The following is a 23,053-nucleotide window of genomic DNA, read 5'->3' as shown; positions in this document are numbered from 1 at the left end:
GTCTGGGGCTGAAAACACAAATATTGCCCCTTTCAGACCAAGTGGCAATCACACACACAAATGTAGTCAAACATAGTACCCGAAAAGTGCATCTTGTAAATACTTACATGGCTAACCCCAGGGGAAATTCAAAGTATACTGAAAAATGTTAACTAAAATGTTGCCCCCTCAGAGATCTTATTAGTATTAAAATGCTCTGGAAGAGGCAGAATGCTGAGCGCATCCAACTGTCATTTAAAAGAGTAGATGGTGGGCATCAAACTGAATAAGCCACCAAGAGTTTAATGAAACAATGGAGGGAAGGTTTTGAGGGATGGAAATTTCCAAATTGCCTCTTTCCTCCTGCACCTATTTGCAGTCTCCCAGATTATCTTCACTTAATCTGGAAATCAGTTTGTTCCCGTGTCATGTATAAGTAACCTGAAAACAAAGAAGCCAACCTGCTCCATTGTATTCCTGCTTTACAGACAGAGAAGACTTTTCCATGATGAGAACTGATTTTGGATTTTTACTCAAAAAGCCATGCTATCCATGCACTTCTTCATCTTTGGGGTTCAAAATTAAAGTTTTGAGGCTTCCTCTGTCTTTCATGTGTTGCTAAGTTAGTCTTCTTAGCATTTACACGCGCGCACACACACACATGCAACCATTCCAAATGGACAAGTTTTTCAGATTTCTTTACAGGTTTTTTGTAGCTAAAACATTCATCCACCATTCCACCATGTCCACATTGCCTGTAAAATTATGTTGTCCTTTAAAATATATATATATATTGTTGGCCAATCAACCCTTCCTTTGTTAGCCACGAGTATCTCAGAGTTTCCAAGACATCAATTCCTCTGTTGTCCAGTCCCACTCAGATTTTTTTCCTGATGAATTTAACAGTTCTGGGATCCCAGATAACTAACTTAGGAAATCAGAGTTAACAACTGAATACTTGTCTGTTGGTCTTTTGTTATATGAACAATACTGTGCCAAGGCTTCTTGGTGTTTTCCCCGGATTACTATTTCTCCATCAACAGCAAGTCTAAATCAAATCTTCTTTGCTCATTTCTTGCAACTTGCCACAGTCAAACACATAATTAAAATTGTATTTCACCTGCAGAGAGTGACCTCATTACTTTCACCTTTATGGCCAACCTAATATCATCTTCTGTGGAAAAGAAATTCCCAGGAAGAGGCACCTATAGATTTCTGTTGTTGTTTCTGTGCCTTTCCTGCTATTTAGAAAGCTGCATTTGACTCAAATCTCTGATATAAAAATACATACTTTTAATATTCTTTTATGTCAAACATTGTCCTTCATATTTTAATTTTGATTCTCAATTTTTAACTTGCATCTTTTTCAATAGTGCTTTAAACAGCCAGTTCTGACACAACTCTATACATGTAGATTTTTTCCATTGTAGCATTAATTTTCTGAATGTTAAAATCATAATGTGCTTCTAGGAATGTTTCCTTCAATCATCACCAGTTGAATTCTTATATTTTCTGTATCTGAACTGCACTAGAAGCCAAAGGGTTTTTTTGTTTTGTTTTTTTAACTGACGTGGCATTTTGTGGCATCTGTAATCTGCACAGCCAATAAATCTCTTCCTGGACAGTTTTATGTCTGAGATCAAGATTGTTTCATGCTGCTTTTTTCATTTTCTATACAGCTGCTGGTTCTTTTCTGCATGTGCAATCAGTTGCACGTGATGCCAGAGACTCCATATCCCCCTGGTAAATCTCTCCTTCTACTCATATCATTTCTTTCTTTCTGCACAGATCCTCAGTGGCTGATGAGATTTTAATCAAGCAGGACTTAAATTTTTTCTTTGAACCCACAGTTGCCTTGATTGTCCATCTAACAACAACATTCCACATCTGCACTGAAAATTCCACATCCAAAGGCTTTTACACGGAATTATTATTTTATAGCCACAAACGCAGAATAGGTAGACAGAATTCAGACAGTCGCTGATAATTGTTCTGGACCTCTGATTTCATTGTCTTAAAAGTCATCCTTTGGTTTATAGAGTGCTGGTTTGTACCAAATTATCAAATTATTCCGGTTTATAGCTACAGCTTCAAAAAAATGGCTATGGTGATCCCAACATCTCAGAATTTGATGTATAAAAGCAAAGTGTGTCCCTTGAATGACTTAAAGCTGCTCAACAGTTTTGGAATTTGCACACGAATTCAGCAGTTCACTCCAAAGGCTCGTTTTGCACCCTACAGAACAGAGAGAATATTAAAGATAGTAAGTGCACTTTTATGCAGGCAACAGGATACGATACGATAACATTTATTGTATGTAGCCAAAGGGCGTTACAAAACACAATTAAAACAATATAGCACAAATATAAATAAATAAAACAATATTTCTCCAATATTGTGTACCTAAAAATGTAAACATGGACTACTAAGTTACAATAAAAGGGATAAAATGGTGTATCAAGGTGGAGGCTCCTGTAAAAATGCATTAGCTCGAGTCTTCCTGGCAGCCAGAGCAAAAAGTGCCACCCTATACGAGATATAGGGGTCGACATCTGATATCAGATAGGTGACTTTGTTAAAATCAGAAATAGGGTGTAAGTTTGGTAATAATTTGGCAAGGAAATTTGCCCCTGGATTCGAACAAGCCAAAACATAGTGGGGCAGGTCCTCCACAGATGGATTTCCACATATACACATGCATTGGGCCATGGGTATTCGGAGATATCGCCCAGAGAGCATGGCTGATGGCATCATTTCAAACCGCAAAGATGTTAGGGCCATTCTAAGATTACGTGTTGTTATATTTACTAAATATGATGCTCCAGAATGGTCTTTTTAAATTGTTTTATACCATGGGGCTGATTGTGATAGCTGAATTGAAGAGTGGTCAATCAGTGAGTCAGCTTTGAACACCCAATCACGTAAATCAGAAATATTGGCTGATGTATGCAGTAAGTCATCTGGTATAGTATAGCATGATGTTTGGTGTTTCATCAGACTGGAGAGAGGTGAGTAGCGGGGTACCTCAGGGCTCGGTGCTCGGCCCGATACTTTTTAACATATTTATTAATGATCTAGATGAGGGGGTGGAGGGACTACTCATCAAGTTTGCAGATGACACCAAATTGGGAGGGCTGGCAAATATTCCGGAAAATAGAGACAGAGTTCAACGAGATCTGAACACAATGGAAAAATGGGCAAATGAGAACAAGATGCAATTTAATAGTGTAAAGTTCTGCATCTGGGTCAGAAAAGTGAAAAGCATGCCTACTGGATGGGGGATACGCTTCTAGGTAACACTGTGTGTGAACGAGTCCTTGGGGTACTTGTGGATTGTAAACTAAACATGACTTGGGAATGTTCAGCCTGGAGAAAAGGAGGTTGAGAGGAGACATGATAGCCCTCTTTAAGTATTTGAAAGGCTGCAGAGGAGAGGACACGCAGTAATGGGTTTAAACTTCAAGTACAACGATATAGGCTAGATATCAGGAAAACATTTTTCGCAGTCAGAGTAATTCAGTAGTGGAATAGGCTGCCTAAGGAGGTGGTGAGCTCTTCCTCACTGGCAGTCTTCAAGCAAAGGTTGGATACACACTTTTCTTGGATGCTTTAGGATGCTTAGGGCTAATCCTGCGTTGAGCAGGGGGTTGGACTAGATGGCCTGTATGGCCCCTTCCAACTCTATGATTCTATGATTCTATGAAAGAATGGAGCTGAAAAAATCAGACCAAGTCCTGTCTTTGCTCAATAAGAGCTTAAAACCCTGATGGCTTACTTAAAGAATCTAATTTAGTTGTGATGTCTTTCTTCCAAGATTTCAGAATAGCTAAGTGGGCATGGGCTTTGAGTGAGGGAAAACCAAGCTCTGCCCTCATCAGGGCTGCAGGAGACCCTTTTGGAAGAGAGAAACAGTTCTTAAGTTCTGTTCTTATATTCAATTAATTCCTACTGAAGTGAGAATTACTTCTGATTGAACATCAAGGTAACAATGATAAACTTCCATTACCCCTCTAATTTAGATGGAAGATAAGAAAGTAGAATGTATGCATATTGCTTAATTATATATTATATATATGATCAGTCATAAAACTGAGTCACTCACAGACAAGGTAAACTAGACTCCCTAAATAAACATACTTCCTAAATTACCGTATTTGCCGGCGTATAAGACGACTGGGTGTATAAGACGACCCCCCAACATTTCCACTCAAAATATAGAGTTTGTTACATTACATTACAGTACTATGGGCCACTATGGGCAGCTATGTCTATCCCAACTGAAGTGCACCCGGCGTATAGGATGCCCCCCCCCCCCATTTGGAGGCATGTTTTTCAGGGGGGAAAAGTAGTCTTATACGCCAGCAAATACTGTAATTGCTTTTCAGTTAGTCAAAGAAAATTTAGCAAACTTCAAAGGAGTGAAGGAGAAGGGAAAGATGTACTGGCTGCCCCTCCTTAGCAACAGGCTTGGGACAGCCAAGTTCAGTAAAAACTTGTACAGAGTAAATATAAAAATATTCACAAATAACAATTTAAAAAAAAATTAAGCTGAAATCCTATTGAGTGCACCAACTGTGGCCGCATGGTTCAGATGGAGGTGAAAGAGGAGGGGGAGGGCCTTTCTGTCCAGTTGTGCTTGTGTTGGCCTTTGTCATCTCCGCTAGGGCTCAGATCTTGGCTGGCAACTCATTTCATCAGGCTAGAGCCAGGGGCCAGGGGCTACCAGAGAGTTTTATGGAGTGCAACACTTTTCAGGGAACATACTCAGAGAGGCATTCTCTCAGGTATGCAGGTCCCAGACCCCATAAGGCTTTAAAGGTTAAAACTATTACCTTGAACTTGGTCCGGAATTCAACCGTTAGTCAGTGCAGCTGCTAGATGGTGAATATGTTCTCTCCATAGGGTCCTTGTAAGGATCCGAGTGGCCACATTCTGTACCAGCTGTAATTCCTGGGTCAAGGTCAAGGGTAGGCCTGCATAAAGTGAGTTGCAGTAATCTAGCCTGGAGGTGAGTGTCATATAGATCGCTGCGGCTAGATGTTCTGGGGCCAGATATGGCTACCTTGAGAAACGAAGGGTCACTGTTGAGGGCCTTCAGTTCACTCACCCTTCTGGCAGAGGTGATCACCACCTTATAAAAAGGCTTATAAGAAATAAAAGATGGTACTAGCCATGGACTCAAAAGGTTTATACATTAACTTTGCAAGAACTAATGACAAACTCCACTGAGGAACTGGATGTACAATTAGTAGGAACAGATTATATCACTCTTTTAAAAAATTATGTGGAAGTAAAAGAAGACCCTCTCCAGTGGATGATGGTAAAGGTCTTTGAAGACCCACTCCAGCGGATGATGGTAAAGGCCCAACTGCAAAGATTTAAGTAGGGGGACTAGTCTGTGGCTTGCTATGCCAGAGAGTTCTGCTAACTCGTGAATAAGATGCACAACTGGACTGACACCACATAGGGGCAATTCTTCTTAGAGGGGCTGAACCCCAAAGTTCTTCAACAGGCTCTGATGCAAGACAACCCTGTATGCTGATGTTGGGGTGCACCTAGACCTCAAGGTGGAGAATCAGGCCCAAAGAGTGAAGCTGGCAAAGCAACACCATGATTGGGGATCTAAAACACCCAGGACCAAAAGTCATGGGGGGGGGGGAGAGCAAGAGCTGAGCTGTGGCAGGCCACGAAGGCAAAATCCACTGAGAGAGAGCAGCAGTGACAGCAGGGGTTGTGTCAGAACTGCAGGGGTTTTCCTCAACAAGTGTCTGAAGAAACCTCCACTCTTCCACTCTTGGAAGGCCAGAAACCTTCCACTCTTGGAAGGCCAGCTGCTGTCCATTCTCCCACCCAGAAGCCACCTAACCCTAACCTGAAGCCCAGGATTCCCCTGTATTCCAGGAGCCAAAAGAAAATTGAGGAGCTTAGAAAGTTTATTGATGGCACATTAGAACAAAGTTTTATTCAGCCTGCCTTCTCCTGCATGGCTGCCTCCATATTTTTTGTAAAAAAAGGAAAGATGGCATGACCAATTCTTACCCAACCCCTCAGATCAAAACTTGTTGGGACACTTGGGGAAGAGTTGGATCTTGACCAAACTAAATCTGAGGAAGGTGTATTATTGAGTTTGCATTAAGAAGGGAAATGATTGGAAAACAGCCTTTAACACCCCCTTGAAACAATCTGAATACCTAATTATGCCATTTGGTCTGAGAGGAATGCCTGGGATGTTCATGAATCTAATCAATGAGGTGTTGCACAAGTATCTGTATAAAGGGGGTGGTTAATTTGATGATGTGTTTATATATTCTGACAACTACAGGGACCATGTCAAGTTGGTTAAGGAAGTGTTAAAAATTGTGTGATAACCATTTGTATGTTCATAGAATCATAGAATCATAGAGTTGGAAGGGGCCATACAGGCCATCTAGTCCAACCCCCTGCTCAACGCAGGATCAGCCCTAAGCATCCTAAAGCATCCAAGAAAAGTGTGTATCCAGCCTTTGCTTGAAGACTGCCAGTGAGGGGGAGTTCACCACCTCCTTAGGCAGCCTATTCCACTGCTGAACTACTCTGACTGTGAAATGTTAAGTTGCCTAAATGTGAGTTCACAAAGAGCAACTGACATTTTGGGATTTGGGATGTCTAGCAGAGGGTTAGAAATGGACCCCACCAAGGATGGGCTCCTCCCTGCACTTGCAGGCAACTGCAAAGTTTCTTAGGCTTCACAAATTATTACTGTGATTGCAGAGCCAATTCTGCCCTGACAGATCTCTTAAAGACAAAAGGGGAGGGGGAGGTTGCAAACTGGCTTGGGTGCAAACACCAAAGGAGTGCTGAGTACCAGCAGGGACTCAAGGAACTGAAACAACTGTGCATGACCTCAGGCATGCCAAGCCCATGCAGCAATCTGTGGTTCAGGTTGACAAAAGTGATGTAGCCATGGGTGCCATTTTACTCCAGAAGTTTGGGGGGGGGGAAGCTGTACCCGTGGGCCTATCTGTCCAGGAAATTTAATGAGACCAAAAGGAAAGAAGCCACTACAATAAAGTTGGTGCTTTCCACCTGGCACCACTGGTTAGTGAGGGCAGAAATGCCATTTCCGAAATCCCCTTTGGGACCCCCCCCCCTTTCTAGATTAGTTTGCCATGTGACATGGGGGGCTGCAATAGGATGTATACAAGCCAGACTCCCCCCCCCCCAGATTATAATAGCATGGCTCTCTAGGTCCCTTAATGTGGTTTAAAAACAGAATAGTTACAAGGCCTAAGGAGTGGGGAGATTTAAATTCTGCCAGTTCCAGGTGGGAGATTTTGGGCTAGAGTCTAGGGAGGGCAGGGTTTTGGGGGGAAGGGACCTCAGCCAGGTATAATGCCACAAATTTCACCCCCCAAAACTGCCATTTTCTCCAGGGGAACAGATTGCTTATCAACTGTAACAGCAGGAGATGTCCAGTTGCCTCCTGGAGTCTGGCAACCTTATGAGTTATGCAAGTTGGTAAAACTTTTATGATTGTTTTGAGCTCCCTTCTTATTCTTTCCACTCCTGCAGAGAATACCTAAGAAGGCTCTGGGGCTCCCCAGTTCTCTGCCTGTTCACTGCCAGCTGTTTTACTGCCAGCCGTCATGCAGAACCCATGGCAATCAGAAAAACCTGGCCACAATGAGCACCATCAGGCCCCTCAGCCACAACCCTGAATGCCAACCATCTTTCATTCATTCCCATATATTCATTAATAGCCCTCCTTCCCACTCCAGAGGATGCTCAAGGCAGCTCCCAGTTATCAAGATAAATACTGAACTGTTGGCCTGAGGAACCAAGAGAGATTAATTAGGGGAGCAGGACAACACAAGCCACGCACACATTCACTTCAGCAGTTCTCCATAAGATCTTGGTCTGGAGGTTATAAGTAACAAAAATCCAGAATATGAATGGCTTTCACATCATTCTTCAGAAGAATTTTGCAACCAGGATCCCCCAAAATGCACAAGATCTAAGAATGTATTTTCATAAAATAAAAAGGAATACCCACCACATTTCTTTTCGCCTTAGATTCATCAAGTCCACAGGATGAATGCTAGTGAGAAAAACAGAAAAAGGAACAAAAACTATAAAATAAGATCAAAAATAAGAAAGGGAAAACAAGAAAAAAAGATGTAAGATATGTAATATGGAATTCAGTTGCATCAGTTAGACCACAAGTTGTTAGAACTTTACTATTAATACTGGAATAAAGGAATTACTAGAAGAATATAACAACACATAATTTATTACTTCCCATAATATTATTCCAACTATGCACAAAAATCTGGAGAAACAACCCAATGCTAAACATTTCCTGCTAATGCCTCCATGCTGTTTGGGGCTCAGGGCTGTCTTTACAAATGTTTTAGATGAGGGGCTTTAGAATGTTTCCATCACATTTGTGGGGTAGAATGGTTAATTAATACCTTGGAAGATAAATATAGGGTAGGATGCACCTGGGTTTAGACATGGAGTATTGGGCCCAGGCAAAAAGAAGGAAGTTTAACAGGGACAAGTGTAAAGTGTTGCTGTCAAGCGCCGACAAAACTCACAAACAAGCTTCTATAAGAAGAAAGCTTTAATTGGAATTAGATCTGGTCACTATAACATTCGAAGTCAAGACGGTTAGATACTAGGACAGTAAGCAGTTATCAATACAATTGTCCTGCCCAAACCCGAGCGTTCCCAAGGGAGGGGGGGGAACCCCTCACTCAGGTGTCATCCCAGGCTTCCTGCCAAGGTGTTGAAGTTAGCACGGCCTTGGTCAGGCCGGTGCCTCAGGCTAGCTGATAAGATGTTTACAGGAACTAGGCAACATTGTTTCACAGTGGGGAGACTATGCAGTGTGAATATGCAAGGATCAAAGAAAGGGGGGATCAAAGGAAAACTACAGGCTGGTTACATGGGAACATTTCTAACAAGGCACAGCATCTAAAGATGGAGTCACTTAGGTTCACTGAAAGGCAAACATGGCAGAGAGCAGGGACTGATCCTGACATCCCTCCAGTCCAAAAACAACCTCCCCTCACCCAGCATATTTGAGCCGCGGCAATGCGGGAATTCCCTGTGAAAATCCTGCAGCAACTTTGGGGCTCGAATATTACCAGCCTCCACCCACTCCCTGTCCCCCATGGGGAATTCTTTCCAGTCCACTAGGCATTGCATCTTTCCTTTATGCCAGCGAGAGTCCAAGATTTTGTTGTCTTCATAATGCTTGTCCTTGTCCACAAACATGAGAATAGGAGCAGCAGATGGGGGGGGGGGTGGCGTGCCAATCATCCGGGGACGGGGCACGTTTCAGGAGGCTGGAATGAAAAACGGGGTGCACATTTTGGTAAGTTCAAGGAGAGTTCAACAGTCACGGCATTGATTAGGCGCTTCACCACAAACGGCCCCACGAACTTCGCCCTGAGCTTGCGCGAAGTTGTTGACACCGAAGATTTTTAGTGGACAATCAGGCCAGGTCCCCCACCGCCAAGGCGAGGCTCACGGCCCGCTTCTCGTCAGCCTGAGCTTTGTAGGAGCGTTTAGCCTCATCCAGGCAGTTCACAATGGAGGGCCAAGCCCTGGCGATCTCCCCCGCCCACTTTCGAATGTCCGGGGCATCTGCAGAAGAAATGTCCCAAGTGGGCACTGCAGTCATATTGGCCCCAAAAAACCACCTTAAAAGGGGTCAACCCGGTGGATACATGCACCCCATTGTTGTAAGCGAACTCTGCCAACGGGAGAAGGGAGACCCAATCATTCTGCTGATGATTAATGAAGCAACATAAATACTGTTCCAGAATCTGGTTCACCCTTTCCGTCTGTCCATTGGTTTCTGGGTGGTAACCCGATGTGAGGGCTTGCTCAACCCCCAGAAGTCTCAAAAGCTCCCATCAGAACTTGGCAATGAACTGGGAGCCCCGATACGTGAGTACCCTCCCCGGGATCCCGTGCAGGCGGTACACGTGTGTAACGAACAAGGAGGCCAGTTTCAGGGCAGATGGCACCCCAGAGCAGGGGACAAAATGAGCTTGCTTGGAGAAAGCGTCCACCACCACCCAAATCATGCTTTTCCCTTGACTAAGTGGGAGATCAGTAATGAAGTCCATGGTGACATCCGTCCATGGGCGGGACGGGGTTGGCAGGGGTTGCAAGAGGCCCCGCTTCTTACCACCCATGGGTTTGGCGGTGAGGCACACCGGACAACCCTGCACATAGAGTTCAACATCCCTCCGCAAGGAGGGCCACCACTAATGTCGCCAAACAAGGTGAAGAGTCTTTACAAATCCAAAATGCCCCGCCGGCTTAGAATCATGGCAAAGCTTCAGCACGTCCTTACGGGCAGCCAGGGGCACAAACAATCTGTCCTCCTTAAAGAACAGTCCCTCCTTTTCAACCAATGATGGGCGGAGACGCTCAAACTCAGCATCCAAACGGATGTCTTTTTGGACCCAGCCCCCCGGGTAAGGGCCACCCCCCTTCGCTTTGCTATGTGTCATGACCATCAGGCCCAGTTGGGAGGGGGTGAACACCATGTCGACCAACTTTTGTATTTGTACTGGGGGAGGCGCGAAAGAGCATCAGCCAAAAAGTTCATATTGCCCGGCAGGTGTTTGAGGGTGAAATTGAAATGGGAGAAAAACTCCGCCCAACGCATTTGCTTGGTGGACAGGGAGCGGGGCTGTTTGAGGACCTCCCAGGCTAATAGGTCCCGAACCTTCCCAGGGTCCATTTCAATCTCGCCACTAGAGACGCGGAAGCCCAGGAACTCCACCGCCTCCTGGTGAAATTCGCACTTCGAAAGTTTTGCGTACAAGTGATGCGCCCACAGCCGGCGCAGCACCTCACGGACCAAAGACAAGTATTCCGCAGGGTCTTCTGAATACACCAAAATATCATCCAGGTAAACCAGGGCCCCTTTGTACAGTAGGTCATGCATGACCTCGTTAATCATGTTCCTGAACACGCCCGGAGCGCCGGCGAGGCCGAACGGCATGAAAGTGTACTCAAACTGTCCCAAAGGGGTGTTAAAAGCTGTCAGATATTCGTACCCCTTCTTAATTCACACACGGTAGTAGGCCTCCCTCAAGTCTAATTTGGTGAAAATCCGGGCCCTCCCCAAAAGTCTCAGCAGGTCAGGGGCAACGGGTAAGCATTGCACATTGACACTGCATTCAGCCCCCTGTAGTCCGTACAGAGACGGAGGGAACTGTCCATTTTCTTCACAAACAAAACCGGGGCAGCCAGAGAAGAGGTGGCCGGGCGAATAAATCCGCGCGCCAGGTTCTTATCCAGAAAAGCTCTCAACTCCTGCATCTCTCTGGGACTCATGGAGTAGAGTTTAGCTTTGGGCAATGGCTCCCTGGGTTTGAGTTCAATGGCTCAATCAGTCTTGCGATGGAGGGGGGCAACTGATCACACTCCCGTTCAGCAAAAACATCTTGTAAATCCCAGTACTCTTTAGGCAGGCTGGCCCTTACTTAGCCACCGCGGCCACTTCAGAAATCCCGCGTGCCCGGGTTTTGTGCGGCTTGCCGCGTCGGTGCGACTTGCACCCTTGATTGTAGGGTCATGTTTGTGCAACCAGTCTAAACCTAGAACACATGGGAACGCCGCATTGGGTGCCACTACGGGCTGAATCTTTTCCCAGTGGTCTGTAACGTCCATTTCTAATGGGAGCGTCTTGCTCACTGCCTCCCCTCCGGGGCACATTTCCCATCCAGTTGTGCGAAACGGAGTGGCCTCGCCAACGAGACTTTGCCCACTCCCAACGATCTGGCCAATGGGGGGTTAATCAAACTCTTGGTATATCCAGAGTCCACGATACACCAGACCCCTACCTGCTTCCCCGATTTTGGTACAGTCAAAATCACAGGGAGGAAGACTAAAGGGGGTGCACTCACCGAACGTTTGCCCCTGCCCGGGACCTGCTGGGGGGCTTCTTCACAGCAGGTTGTCCTCGTATCCCAACGGCTCACCGGAGGAAGCCTCCTCCTCAGTGCCGCTATCACTGATCCCAGATCCCGGCACATGGCTCCCGAGCGGGGCAAGCAGTGAGCGCACGGTCTTCTTGGCGGCCCCCTTCCGCTTTGGGGCCCCGCCCGCCGGCTTCAGGGACACAGTTGTCGGATTGCTGGCAGACTTGTCCCCCTGTGCTGGCGGTTGCTTCTTCGATGGGCATTGAGCAAGGAAGTGGCCTTGCCCTCCGCAGCGCGGCCATCTTCTTTGGGGTTGATATCTTCTGCGGTGGTTTGGACTTCCCATCACCTAACTCCGAAGCCACTCATAGCCGCTGCTCCACCTCGTCTGCCAGGCGAGCCCATCCCGTTGTTTAGGTGTAGGCATTTTCGGGCCAGGTTCTCATTCAGCCCTTTGCGATAGGCGTGGACACGCTGGGGCTAACTCCAGTGGGGAACCGCCGCAGCCAGTTTCCGAAACCCGGGGGTGTACTGGCTCACCAACATGGTGCCTTGCGTGATTGACTTCAGGCCAGCCTCTGCTGTGTCTCGCTCGAACGGTTCTTCGAACTTCTCCCTCATGCAGCACATGAATCGGTCGTAGTTGCGCACCTCTATCGGCGCGTACCGGTACAGGTCCACAAACCACTTGGCTGCTTCACCATCCATGCAGTCGCCGACAAAACGGATGCGCTCCGCGTAGTCCTGGAAAGTGAATCCCACATCCATCATGTAGGCTTGGAGGTGCACCAGGAAGCCAGGGAAGGTTTCGGGGTCCCCGGTGAAACGAGTCTTGAACCGGTAAAGGCGGCGGATCTCGGCACCTCTCAGTTGCGGCGGCAACTGCGCTCTACCAGCAGGCTCCTCCATCCACTCCCCAGTCGCGGGTCCTCCAACAGGGACACGAAGACGCAGGCGTCTGGCTCGGGCTTGGCCCCCACGGATCCTGGGGCTGTCCCCCTTCTCCCTGGTCCAGTTGAGGGTCCTGTGGCTCCCCTGCACCACCCACCGGTGCCACCAATTCAATAGGTTCCTCGCCCTCTGGCGTAGGCTCCCGGTGTGGTGGCTCTTCGGTGCCACCTGTTGCTCCTGTGGCCCCCTCTTGTTCCTCATGAACAGGAGCCGCCAGCAGAGCGATCGCCGGCCGCTCGGCGGGGATGGCCGCGGTCCTCCAGAGTTCGGCCAGGAAACGGCAGGCCATCCTCTGGGAGTCTTCTCCTAGCTCGCTTGTCACAGTAGTGAGCCAGGCTCCCATGCGGCCCATCCGGTCGTGGAGGTCTAGCACCTCCAGCGCAGTCGCTGTGTCTCAGTCCGGGACTCCTTTTGGCAGCATTGGGGCCCACTGAGCCTGCCCGGTGGGATCGCCGAACCGAGACATCTGCCATCACTTGGTGACATGCCGCTCCAAAAAGAACTGGGGAGAGGGACTGAGGCTCCCCAGCGCTCGAGTCATTCCAGACTGCACCAGCGTATGCGTGGTGGATCGGGCCCTGGCACCCAAAGGCGTCAACATCAGGCCTCCGCGACTCATGGAGTGTCCCAGGTCAAGCGGACTGAGCATCCCCAGGTCCCCGTCGGGGCCACCAGCTGTCTCGTCCCCCTCGTCCTGGATTTTGCTTAGGAAGATGCCCCCTCTGTACACAGCCATCGTGTCGAAGGAAAGGCGTTGTGAGTCTTGACTTACTGTCAATCGCCGACAAAACTCACAAACAAACTTCTATAAGAAGAAAGCTTTAATTGGAATTAGATCTGGTCACTATAACATTCAAAGTCAAGACTGTTCGATACCAGGACAGTAAGCAGTTATCAATACAATTCTCCCGCCCAAACCCGAGCATTCCCAAGGGAGGGGAGGAACCCCTCACCCAGGTGCCATCCCAGGCTTCCTGCCAAGGTGTTGAAGTTAGCACGGCCTTAGTCAGTTGATAAGATTTTTACAGGATGTTTACAGGAACTACTCAACATTATTTCACAGTGGAGAGACTATGCAGTATGAATATGCAAGGATCAAAGAAAGGGAATCAAAGGAAAACTACAGGCTGGTTACATAGGAACATTTCTAACAAGGCGCAGCATCTAAAGATGGAGTCACTTAGGTTCACTGAAAAGCAAACATGGTAGAGAGCAGGGACTGATCCTGACAGTTGCATTTGGGTAGTAAACCTGACTGGCAAAACCTGGCTGGGTAGTGCTGCCTGTGAAAAGGATTTGGGGGTTCTAGTGGACCACAAATTTCATATGAACGAACAGTAATCCCAGGAGACTTTGAATGGATGTAGAAATATGCAGAGTGCTTGCTACCACTTATCGATTACCGTGGTAGTCGAGAATATTACTTGGGAAATCTTCATCTAGAAGTCTGTGAGCCCAAATCAGTATCTGGTTATTTACTGACACAACGTTTTCCTGCTTGGACACTCAATGGGCAATTGGCTGACCAAATTATTTTTCTTCTCTTGGTGCAGTATGGTGGAGTGGTTAGACTAGAGAACTGAGAAGGCTCAAGTTCAAGTTCACCCACAATCATGAAGCTCACCAGCTAATCTTGGGCCAGTCATTTCCTTTCAACTTAGCCTACCTTACAGGGCTGTAGTGAAGATAAAATGGAAGGAAAGAGAACCAGGTATGCCACTTCAGCTCCTTGGGGAAAAGGTGGGATGAAAATAAAATAGAAAAATAGAACTACATTTTTGTAATCCTGATAAGGACAAATGTAAACTACATTAAGCCAACCTTTCTGTTACACAGTGATAGCAAAAGCTCAAGAGATGATGTGAAATGCCAAGAACACCCCTGCAACATGGGGGAAGACCTGCTCTCCCTAGCTGTATTCATTGTTGTGAAGCTAAGCAGCAGAAGAGGGAGAAGCTACTTATATTTATTTAACAGAGTCATCTCCTACCTTTCTACCAGTTTACCACTGAGATAGTTTACAGCATATTAGATCAAGAAATAAATCCTGCCACTCCCTAAGAGTTGGCACCACATAAGATAAAGTAACCAGATTTTAATCAAGGTAAAGTGGGATACCCCCCCCCCCGCAACAACTTACTCATGAGCAAACCTCCCCACGGTCCTCAGGCTGCCGCCTCCACCTCTTGCAGCTCCAAAAAGGCCTTGCCTGGCCGTTCTAGGAAGCTGCTTGCTCGGCTTAACCCCTGCCATGCTGCTGCACTGCCTCTTGCTGATGGACTCGTGAGCCGCCTTGACGCAGCCTGCCTGGGAGAGGGGGGTGTTTCTTTCCTCCTCCTGCAGCCCCGCAAGGGTTAATCTCTGCCACAGCACGGCCGAAGAGGCATGAGGGGAAGGGAGCAGCCTGGCTGCAGCGTTCCACATTGGGCCAGGGGTCAGACTGCGGGTTGCCTAGGCCGCATCCTTTCCTTGGCAGGGAGCGGGGTGCTGGTGGCTCTGCTCGCCCACCCAACCGCCCGGCTCCTACACTCCCGCAGCTTGTCATGGCAGGAGGACGGCAGGGAGCCAGAGGCTAGTCTCCTGCCCCTACCAGGAAGTTGGCTGAGAGCGAGCGAGAGAGGAGCCGCAGCCCGGTACCGACTGATCCATGGACCGGTCCCGGTCCCCAGACCGGGGGTTGGGGACAACTGCATCAAAGGGCTGAATGGAAGTGTAGAAGTGCTAGCTTGACTGGCTGAAGTTTGGGCCAGTTTATGCTGTGCCCCTGGTCTGGTTGGCACCACCTGTCTTGCACTGTGAGTTCTTCACAATGAGCTTCCTGACCCCTCTGGCTCGTATTCGTAGTGGCCACTATGTGCTTCAGATGACTGAATCGTATACTCTTTGTCAGATTTTCTGGAAGGGTCCACCACAGGAGATCTTTGCGGATTGATGTAGGCAGTATCAGTTTCTTGTTTCTTCATCTTATGATGTCCCGCTGGAATGGTAGAAGCACCCACTGCAGTGGTCTTAAACGAAAGCAAGCCACAGGCACCATGTCATTGGTGGATATCATCAGTCCGTGAAGCACCACTAGGTGCATAAGTCTGACTGCCCTGCTGGCCATGGTCTCTTCCCTTTTTGATGTGTGCAAATCCTCACCCCCAGGTGCACTAGGTCTGGAGTTGGTATCAAGTGACTCTTGTCACTGTTGAGCAGGAAAACTGTGGGTCTGAGGGATGGAGATAGTGTGTCATGTGGCTGACACTGCTGTCCCCCAATCCTTGGCCTTCAGCAACAAAGTGTCTAAGTAAGGATAGAAGTGAATTTCTCCTTGGTGCCAATTCACTACCAGCACCAGTATGACCTTGGTGCATAAGCACAGGCAGAATAGAAATGATGTGATTTAGAAGCGCATCCCCTGCTGACAGAACCGGAGGTATTTTCTGGAATCCAGGTGGATTGGTGCGTGAAGGTATACCTCCTGAATATCCAGGGACATCAGCATGTCATTTCACTGTCGAATCTGAAGAATATGCAAAAAGGACTCCATCATGAACCTCTGGCTCTTCATCCATCAGTTTAGGCCTGTACGGTTGAGGACTGCTCACCACTTCTAATTTATTTGACACAACAAAAATAATGGGGTAGACTCCTGAGGATCCTTGGTGAGGGGAAACCCCCTCTATGGCCCTGATGTTGACCAAATGTTGAATGGCTTGGCTTAATAAAGACCTTCTGTGCAGTGTCTTGGGAGTAGGGGACTGGACAAAGTGGTTGGGGGGAGGGCCTGCTGTAAATTCTATCTGGTAGCCCTCCAAAATTATGCCCAGCACCCACTGGTCTGTTGCGGTGTGGCTCCAGACCTCTCGGAAGAAGTGGAGCATGCCCCCGACAAGATAGGCAGGCAGAGTGCTTCTGGCTTGCTGGCTCTTGTTATGCCTGAAGGGCTGGGATTGCTGCTGTAAAAACTTGGCCCTGTATTTTGCAGAGCAGAAACTTCTGAAGTCCCTTGAGTCTCTAGCCCTGCCGGAAGGGTGGCAGTTGTGAAAGGACTGCTGCTTCTGTTATCCCTGTCTCTGCTGGAGCTGGATGTGGCAGGCGTGGCCTTCTACTTTTCTTTTGTCTCTGCAAGGACCCTGTCCAAGTTTGATGGACAGAAAAGGAGTCTGCCAGAAAGGCTTGGAAATAGATAGCGTGGTCTTCGAAATGTGATCAACCTTCCAGTGTTTGAGCCAAATGTTGTAGCAAATGGTAACAATGGCTGCCTGTGTCCTTGCGCAGAAGCGTAATGTGTCTTGGGACTCATCCGCAGCAAACCTCTAGATCAGTGGTTCTCAACTTGTGGTTCGGGACCCCTTTTGGGGTCACCTAACCCCTTCTGTGGGGTCCCCAGATTGGTTGCGGCCGCAGCAGCCGGTGGTGCGTGCACTTCTGTAGGCATGCTGGCTCCCCCCAAACTCCAAATTTCCCCCTTTGCCTAGGTCAAGCAATGGTTTCTCTGCAGAACCCCCCGCTGCATTTTGCTCTGCTGGGGCTTCCTAATCACTCCCTTCAATCTCCCCCTGGTGTGAATGTGCAGCCGCCACATGCCCCAAGCTCAGCCAAGTAATCTCTTTAAGCTGCCGAGAGTGAGGAGCAGAGCAGCCATCTCAGCCAGATTTGCTCGAGATGCTTAACCTTCACAGAAACCAAATCACCCACTCCCGATGTGGCTGCATCCTCTCAGAGAACCGGGACGGGCTCTGTTATTAGGGAGTGTTTTTCCACAGCCACAGCCGAGTTCCTCAACTCGTCGGGCAGCTCCGGGTTGCACTCCCTTTGCCTCACTGGGCTGTGGCAACAGCACTGGGAGGGGAGAGTAGGGCAGGAGCAGGAGCAAAAAAGCAGATGTGGTGCTATTGCCCCGTCACTCACAGGCTTTACCGGCAGGACCAGAGCAACTTGCCGTGGACTACTGCAACGTCACCAGGAGGAGAGGCGTGAATATTCGTGAGAGGAGGGGAGTGGAGGGGAGGTGTACTGTTCCACTCAGCACCGGGTGGAGACCTCCTGCAGAAAGCTGTGAAGCGAGATGCCAACAATTCCTCCCAGCATTTCACTCCAGAGCGACTGGATGAGAGAAATATTGAAATATTTCAAACTTTTTTGACAGGTGAGTTTAACAGTAAGCCCAGAAAGCAGAGAAGCAGCAGGACACAGGCATGTAAGTAACTGGTTCTGACAACAAACCACTTGAGTCATTGCTTTCTGCCTGCTTTGATGGGGAAGGATCCTGAAAACTGGACAGACCATGTGTGTACATATGTGCATGCAAGTGGCGGTGGGTGGCAGCAGGCAGTGGCAGCGGCAGGTGGGGGCGGCGGGTGGAGCCATGGCAATAGCTGCCCTGACTGTTGTGCGCCCGTGCCACGTTTGCACGTGCACGCTATCCATGCACGTGCGCATGCTGCCACCGCCGCCACTGCAGTTGGGGTCGCCAACTCAGAGAGGCTGAAAACCGCTGCTGTAGATCTTCAGTAGGGACTCTTTTGCCTCTGTACTGGCGAAAACGCAGAGATTTCATCATGCTGTCAGTCCAGATAACGGCCCAAGTGAAGTTGTATATGGCTGCAGAAGCCCTGATTGCCATGGCAAGAGCCTCATAGTTCTTCTTAAGAGTGTATTCATTTTTCTTGTCTGTTGCATTCTTCAGAGGGTTCTCTCCATCTTTAGTGAGAAAGGCTCCTGAATGGAGGGTGATCGCCACATCCCCCCAAAACAAAACAAAATCTTCTGGCAACAAGTAGAACTTTTAGATCCTCCATCCCCTCCTATGTGAGAATGTAGTCTCCTGGCAATGGAAGCCAGAGTCCCCAATGCCTGGAATAGGCCCATTCAGATTTTGAGATATTGTCAGAGCTAACTTGGAATGGATGGACTGCGTGGGCCAGAACAGGTCATTTGAAACCCCTGGTTGAAGCCTTTGACCAAGATTTTTCTCAGACTTCCATCCTGTACTTCAGGGTAGAAATGACCTTTGGCAAAAGGCATTGCACGTATTCTGCTTGGAAGAGCCTGGTGGATGTTTCTGGGGTATCAATGGGCTTATCTGCTGAGAGCTCCCCGTCCTCTTTTCAGAAAGAGCCTCAGCTGCAGAATGTGCCTCATTGGGGGAGCACATTCTGTGTCCGTGCCAGGGAGGCCTGACCCATGTGCACCTGTGTAGGTTTGGCTGCCCCCCCCCCATTTTTATGAGGCAGGTGTTCTCCAGCTCAGAAAAAATCAGTGGGTCTTGGGCAGCCGCCTCTGACCCTTCCCACTGTTTGTCTCCTGCAGCATGGTCGGTCCTGGCTCCAGCCGCCTGTGGGTAAATGGGAACCATGGAGAAAAAACTCTAGCAGTTTTCTTGGAGTTGCAGTGGTGAGGAAGTTGCTTGTAGTGGAAAAATATCCTTTTTTCACAGCTGTCTTTTTTTGTTAATCCAATGGATTCTATTGATTAGGAGCAGAGCTCACGATCTCCTACCTAGGTAGTAGGGCAATCTAAAACTGGAAGGTCAGGCTCTGTTCACCAGCTAAGTCCCTGCAAGAAATTTGCATTACAATTGCCCTACCTAGGCAAGCAGCGGCATGACCTGACCACTCTGTATGACTTGGCCCCACTGCAGGAGAACATTCCCTCCCACCCCCCACATCCCCCCAAAACAAAACAAAATCTTCTGGCAACCTTTCTGCTTTCCTTCAATATTCCTCAGAAGAGTCCCCTAGTCCACTCCAAATTCTGCTTTATACGAAAGCAGCAGAAGTAGTAAATCCAAGAGGCTTCCATCCACCCAGAGGTTGCGTGGAACACAGGCAGGGGATTCTCCTTGGCCTCTCCATTCTGGTATCCCCTTCCAGCCCCTAGAAAGACGGACCCTGGGGTCATGGGGAGGAATGCAGATGGAGGGGAGAGGGGACTGCAGTGAGGAAGGGGGAAACTTTGCTGGTGGAAGACACAGAAGGACTGAGTTACTCCTTGGCCTGTTTCCTTCCATGTCTTGCCTTGACCACTGGGATGATTCCTCTGTGTGGAGAATGGGAGGTTTTCCAGCTGTGGGTTGGGAACTACCCAAAGGTTTTGGAAGTGGGTCCTGGGGAGGGCACGGTTTGGAGAAGGGAGGGACCTCAGTGAGATACAAGGCCACAAAATCTAACTTCCAAAGCAGCCATTTTCTTCAGGGGAACTGATTGTGGTCCTCTGGAAATAACCTATAATGGCAGAAGATCTCCAGGTGCCGCCTGGGTATTGGCAAGGGCTGCAGAAATATCAAGAAGCACAGAAGGCCCCTGTGTTTCGGGCACCCATGGAGGCCTACAGGCCAAAACAAAAATTTTAATGATACCAAATTACTAACAAGGCAATACTCCTAAATCATGATACAAAGTGCTTCTCCAAAGTGGATGGACAAGAAACAAGAACAGCATTTCAAAGCTTGAGAATATGCTACCTTTTCCTCAATTTCTTTGAGCTGTTGCTTCTGAAGTTCAATTTTATCTTCTAACTCCCGAATTCTCTGCAACAAACAAGAATGCAGAAAGAGAGGAAGCATTAGATTCCGTAGGGTGCTCAGGAACACCCCCCTCCCCCTTTTCTAAACAAAAAGAAAGAAAGAGCAACAGCCAAAATATATGTGACATGGGACAAACAAGGTCATGGGTAGTTGTTCCAACTCCTAGTCACATATTCCTGTGCAGGACAAGCCTCTAACAATCTGCTCTTTGCTCTGTGCAATTCCAAACAGTGTGAAGGGAGATGAGGAGCTTTGGGCTTCTTTCCTGTGCATGTTTTACCAACTTAAAGAGACACAGGGAGCTCCTGCCAGACCATGTCACTGGGAGTCAGGCCAGACACCCATGACCTTTCACAAGTGATGGGTATTTGGACCCTGCGCCAGATGCCTGCCATGGCCTGTTCACTAAACAAGTATAGAACTGTGGATTCCACAATGTGGACAGAAGAAAAAAGGAAATCACGAGGCACAATGATATAGTAGTCTTCTCTATGTTTATAGGTAAAAAAGTTATAAAGTCTAAATGGTCAAACATATGATCAAACATGTCAACCAAAACGGGATCCTAGGTTGGGGCACTTTATGAAATCCCCAGATGATTGGCATTTTGCCAATGTGATACTAAGACTACTACTGTGACAGTATATTGGAAGAGCAACCACTGATGAAGATAAAACAGAAAGCGGGTCACTTAACCTAGCGATCCCTAACCTGTGGGCTGTGGACCACATGTGGTCCTTCGACTAATTGGAGGTGGGCCCCAAAGGATGCCTTCACACACACCCCGGCCCTTTACAACACACTTTACAACACACTCTCATTGCAGAGAAACAAACTCAGGGTTCCATTGATTTGTCATTGTCATGAGTTAAAATTTCCATGAAAATAAAATGTTCCTTATGTTCATTGTTGTGGCGTGTCTGTATCTTATTTTGAACGGATGTTTAAACATTACCATAGCGATCAAAGAGCGTTAGGGCAGTGGTTGAGAGTAGAGAACTACCCCCCCCCCACCAGGCCTCAGTAAAAAACGTTGAGTGGTCCCCGGTGGTAAAAAGTTTGGGGACCACTGACTTAACCTAGGATCCCGTTTTGGTTGACTCTTTATGTTTGTTCATATGTTTGACCATTTAGACTTTATGTTATAACCTTTTTACCTATAAACATAAAGACTACTATATCATTGTGCCTCGTGATTTCCTTTTTTCTTCTATGGCCTGTTCACTGCCACAAAGCAGTTGGGAGTCCAAGAGTGAGGCCTTTTTTGCTTCTGTATTTCTCACACTGACGTCCTTTTGGGGAATGCTGGCCAACATTACAGGTGGTTGTGCCATGTTTCAAGCCTGTGCAATGTGTGCAAATAGCAGTAAGAAGCCACCCTGCCAGTCCAGTTAAAGGTTCTCATTGCAAGAGTGGAATGCAGTGCAACCTGGCCTCTGCTCTAGAGGTGCATCAGGGTGTCATGTGGAGATGGGGCTCCTTGAAGGAAGGGGAGCACCTGCAATAGGTCTCCCCTTCAGGCACTGAAAGCCACAGGGCTCCACCCAAGCCTGGGGGTCCTCATTTTTTTCACTGGCAACTCTAGAGGAGGCTGTGGAATACCAAGGAAAGAGAGTAGCTGAGAGAAAGACTGGAAGCAAGAGAGGCAGCATAGTGTCAAGAAATAAATGGAGTAAGCTTGGTGTCCCTTGGTGTTGTGGTTAAGAGTGGCAGCTTCTAACCTGGTGAGCCACGTCTGATTCCCCACTCCTCCTCCACCTGAAGCCAACTGAGTGACTTTGGGCTTGCCACAGCACTGATAGACCTGTTCTCAGTGTCAGAGCAGTCAGAGCTCTCTCAGCCCCACCTACCTCTGTGTCTGTTTGGGGAGAGGAAGGGAAGGCGATTGTCAGCCATTCTTTGGGTAGGAAAAAGCAGGGTATGAAAACTTAGTCTTCTTGTAAGCAAAGGCCCATTGTGACCAAGCCTTTGTGTTTCTCACTACAGTGTCAAGTCCAACCCATGGTGAGCCTTTGAATTAATGGCCTCCAAAACCATGCTGGGTCTTACTCATTTCCAACTCCTTCAGGTTTCCCTAACATGATTGTTTTTTCCAGTGACTCTTGTCCTCATCATGTGACCAAAGTTTGATAGCCTCGGTTTTAGTTTCTAGGAAGAGTTCAGGCATATTATGAGCTAGAATTCACTTGATCTTTTTTGCCATCCAGAGTACCTGCAAAACTCTTCCCCTATGCCACATTTCAAATGAATCTTCCTGTATACTTTCAATTGTCCAGATTTTACACTCATTTTACACTCCTTGTCATTAATTAATTTGATCTTTGTTGCCAGGGGCCCATCCCTATACTCAGTGATCTTTCCTAGCTCCTTCCTGGATGCCCTTCCGAGTCTCAATCTCCTTCTGATCTCTTGGTTTCAGTTGCCCTTTTTGGTTGATGATGGAGTAAAAGAACAGAAAATCTTGAAAAATTTCCATTTCATCATTGTCAAACTTAAAGCTGTATATTTCTGCAGTAAAAGTTGCTGACAACTTCATTCCTCAGAAAGTGGATGGGGCAACCAGGGGGTCTCCTGTTTTAGACTTGATTTTCTCCAATAGGGAAGAATTGGTTGACGAGATAAAAGTTGTGGGTGCACTTAGTAGTAGTGGCCATGTGATTTTGGACTTTATGATCTTGGAAAA

At 47.6% G+C, this 23,053-nt stretch overlaps 1 protein-coding gene across 9 annotated transcripts in view; it reads right to left on the bottom strand.

Annotated features, from left to right (window-relative positions):
- The window catches only part of JAKMIP1 (janus kinase and microtubule interacting protein 1), a 237,294-nt gene that overhangs the window by 26,165 nt on the left and 188,076 nt on the right, over positions 1-23,053 (bottom strand). For 5 of the 9 annotated variants that reach the window (XM_077301529.1, XM_077301528.1, XM_077301533.1 and 2 more), the window contains exons 20-22: positions 20,308-20,373; positions 8,012-8,056; positions 1,251-2,214 (exon numbers count right to left, since the gene is read on the bottom strand). In XM_077301529.1, the coding sequence (XP_077157644.1) occupies positions 2,182-2,214; positions 8,012-8,056; positions 20,308-20,373 (144 nt within the window). In that variant the 3' untranslated portion in view covers positions 1,251-2,181. Of the gene's footprint in view, positions 1-1,250; positions 2,215-8,011; positions 8,088-20,307; positions 20,374-23,053 lie in introns of those variants that run through there. The other 4 variants (XR_013225029.1, XR_013225030.1, XM_077301532.1 and 1 more) reach the window with 3 other exon arrangements.

The sequence above is a fragment of the Paroedura picta genome, chromosome 10, assembly GCF_049243985.1.
Source record: "Paroedura picta isolate Pp20150507F chromosome 10, Ppicta_v3.0, whole genome shotgun sequence".
Taxonomy (NCBI): domain Eukaryota; kingdom Metazoa; phylum Chordata; class Lepidosauria; order Squamata; family Gekkonidae; genus Paroedura; species Paroedura picta.
The sequence above is the reverse complement of the archived record's forward strand: the minus strand, read 5'-3'. Positions and strand labels throughout refer to the sequence as shown.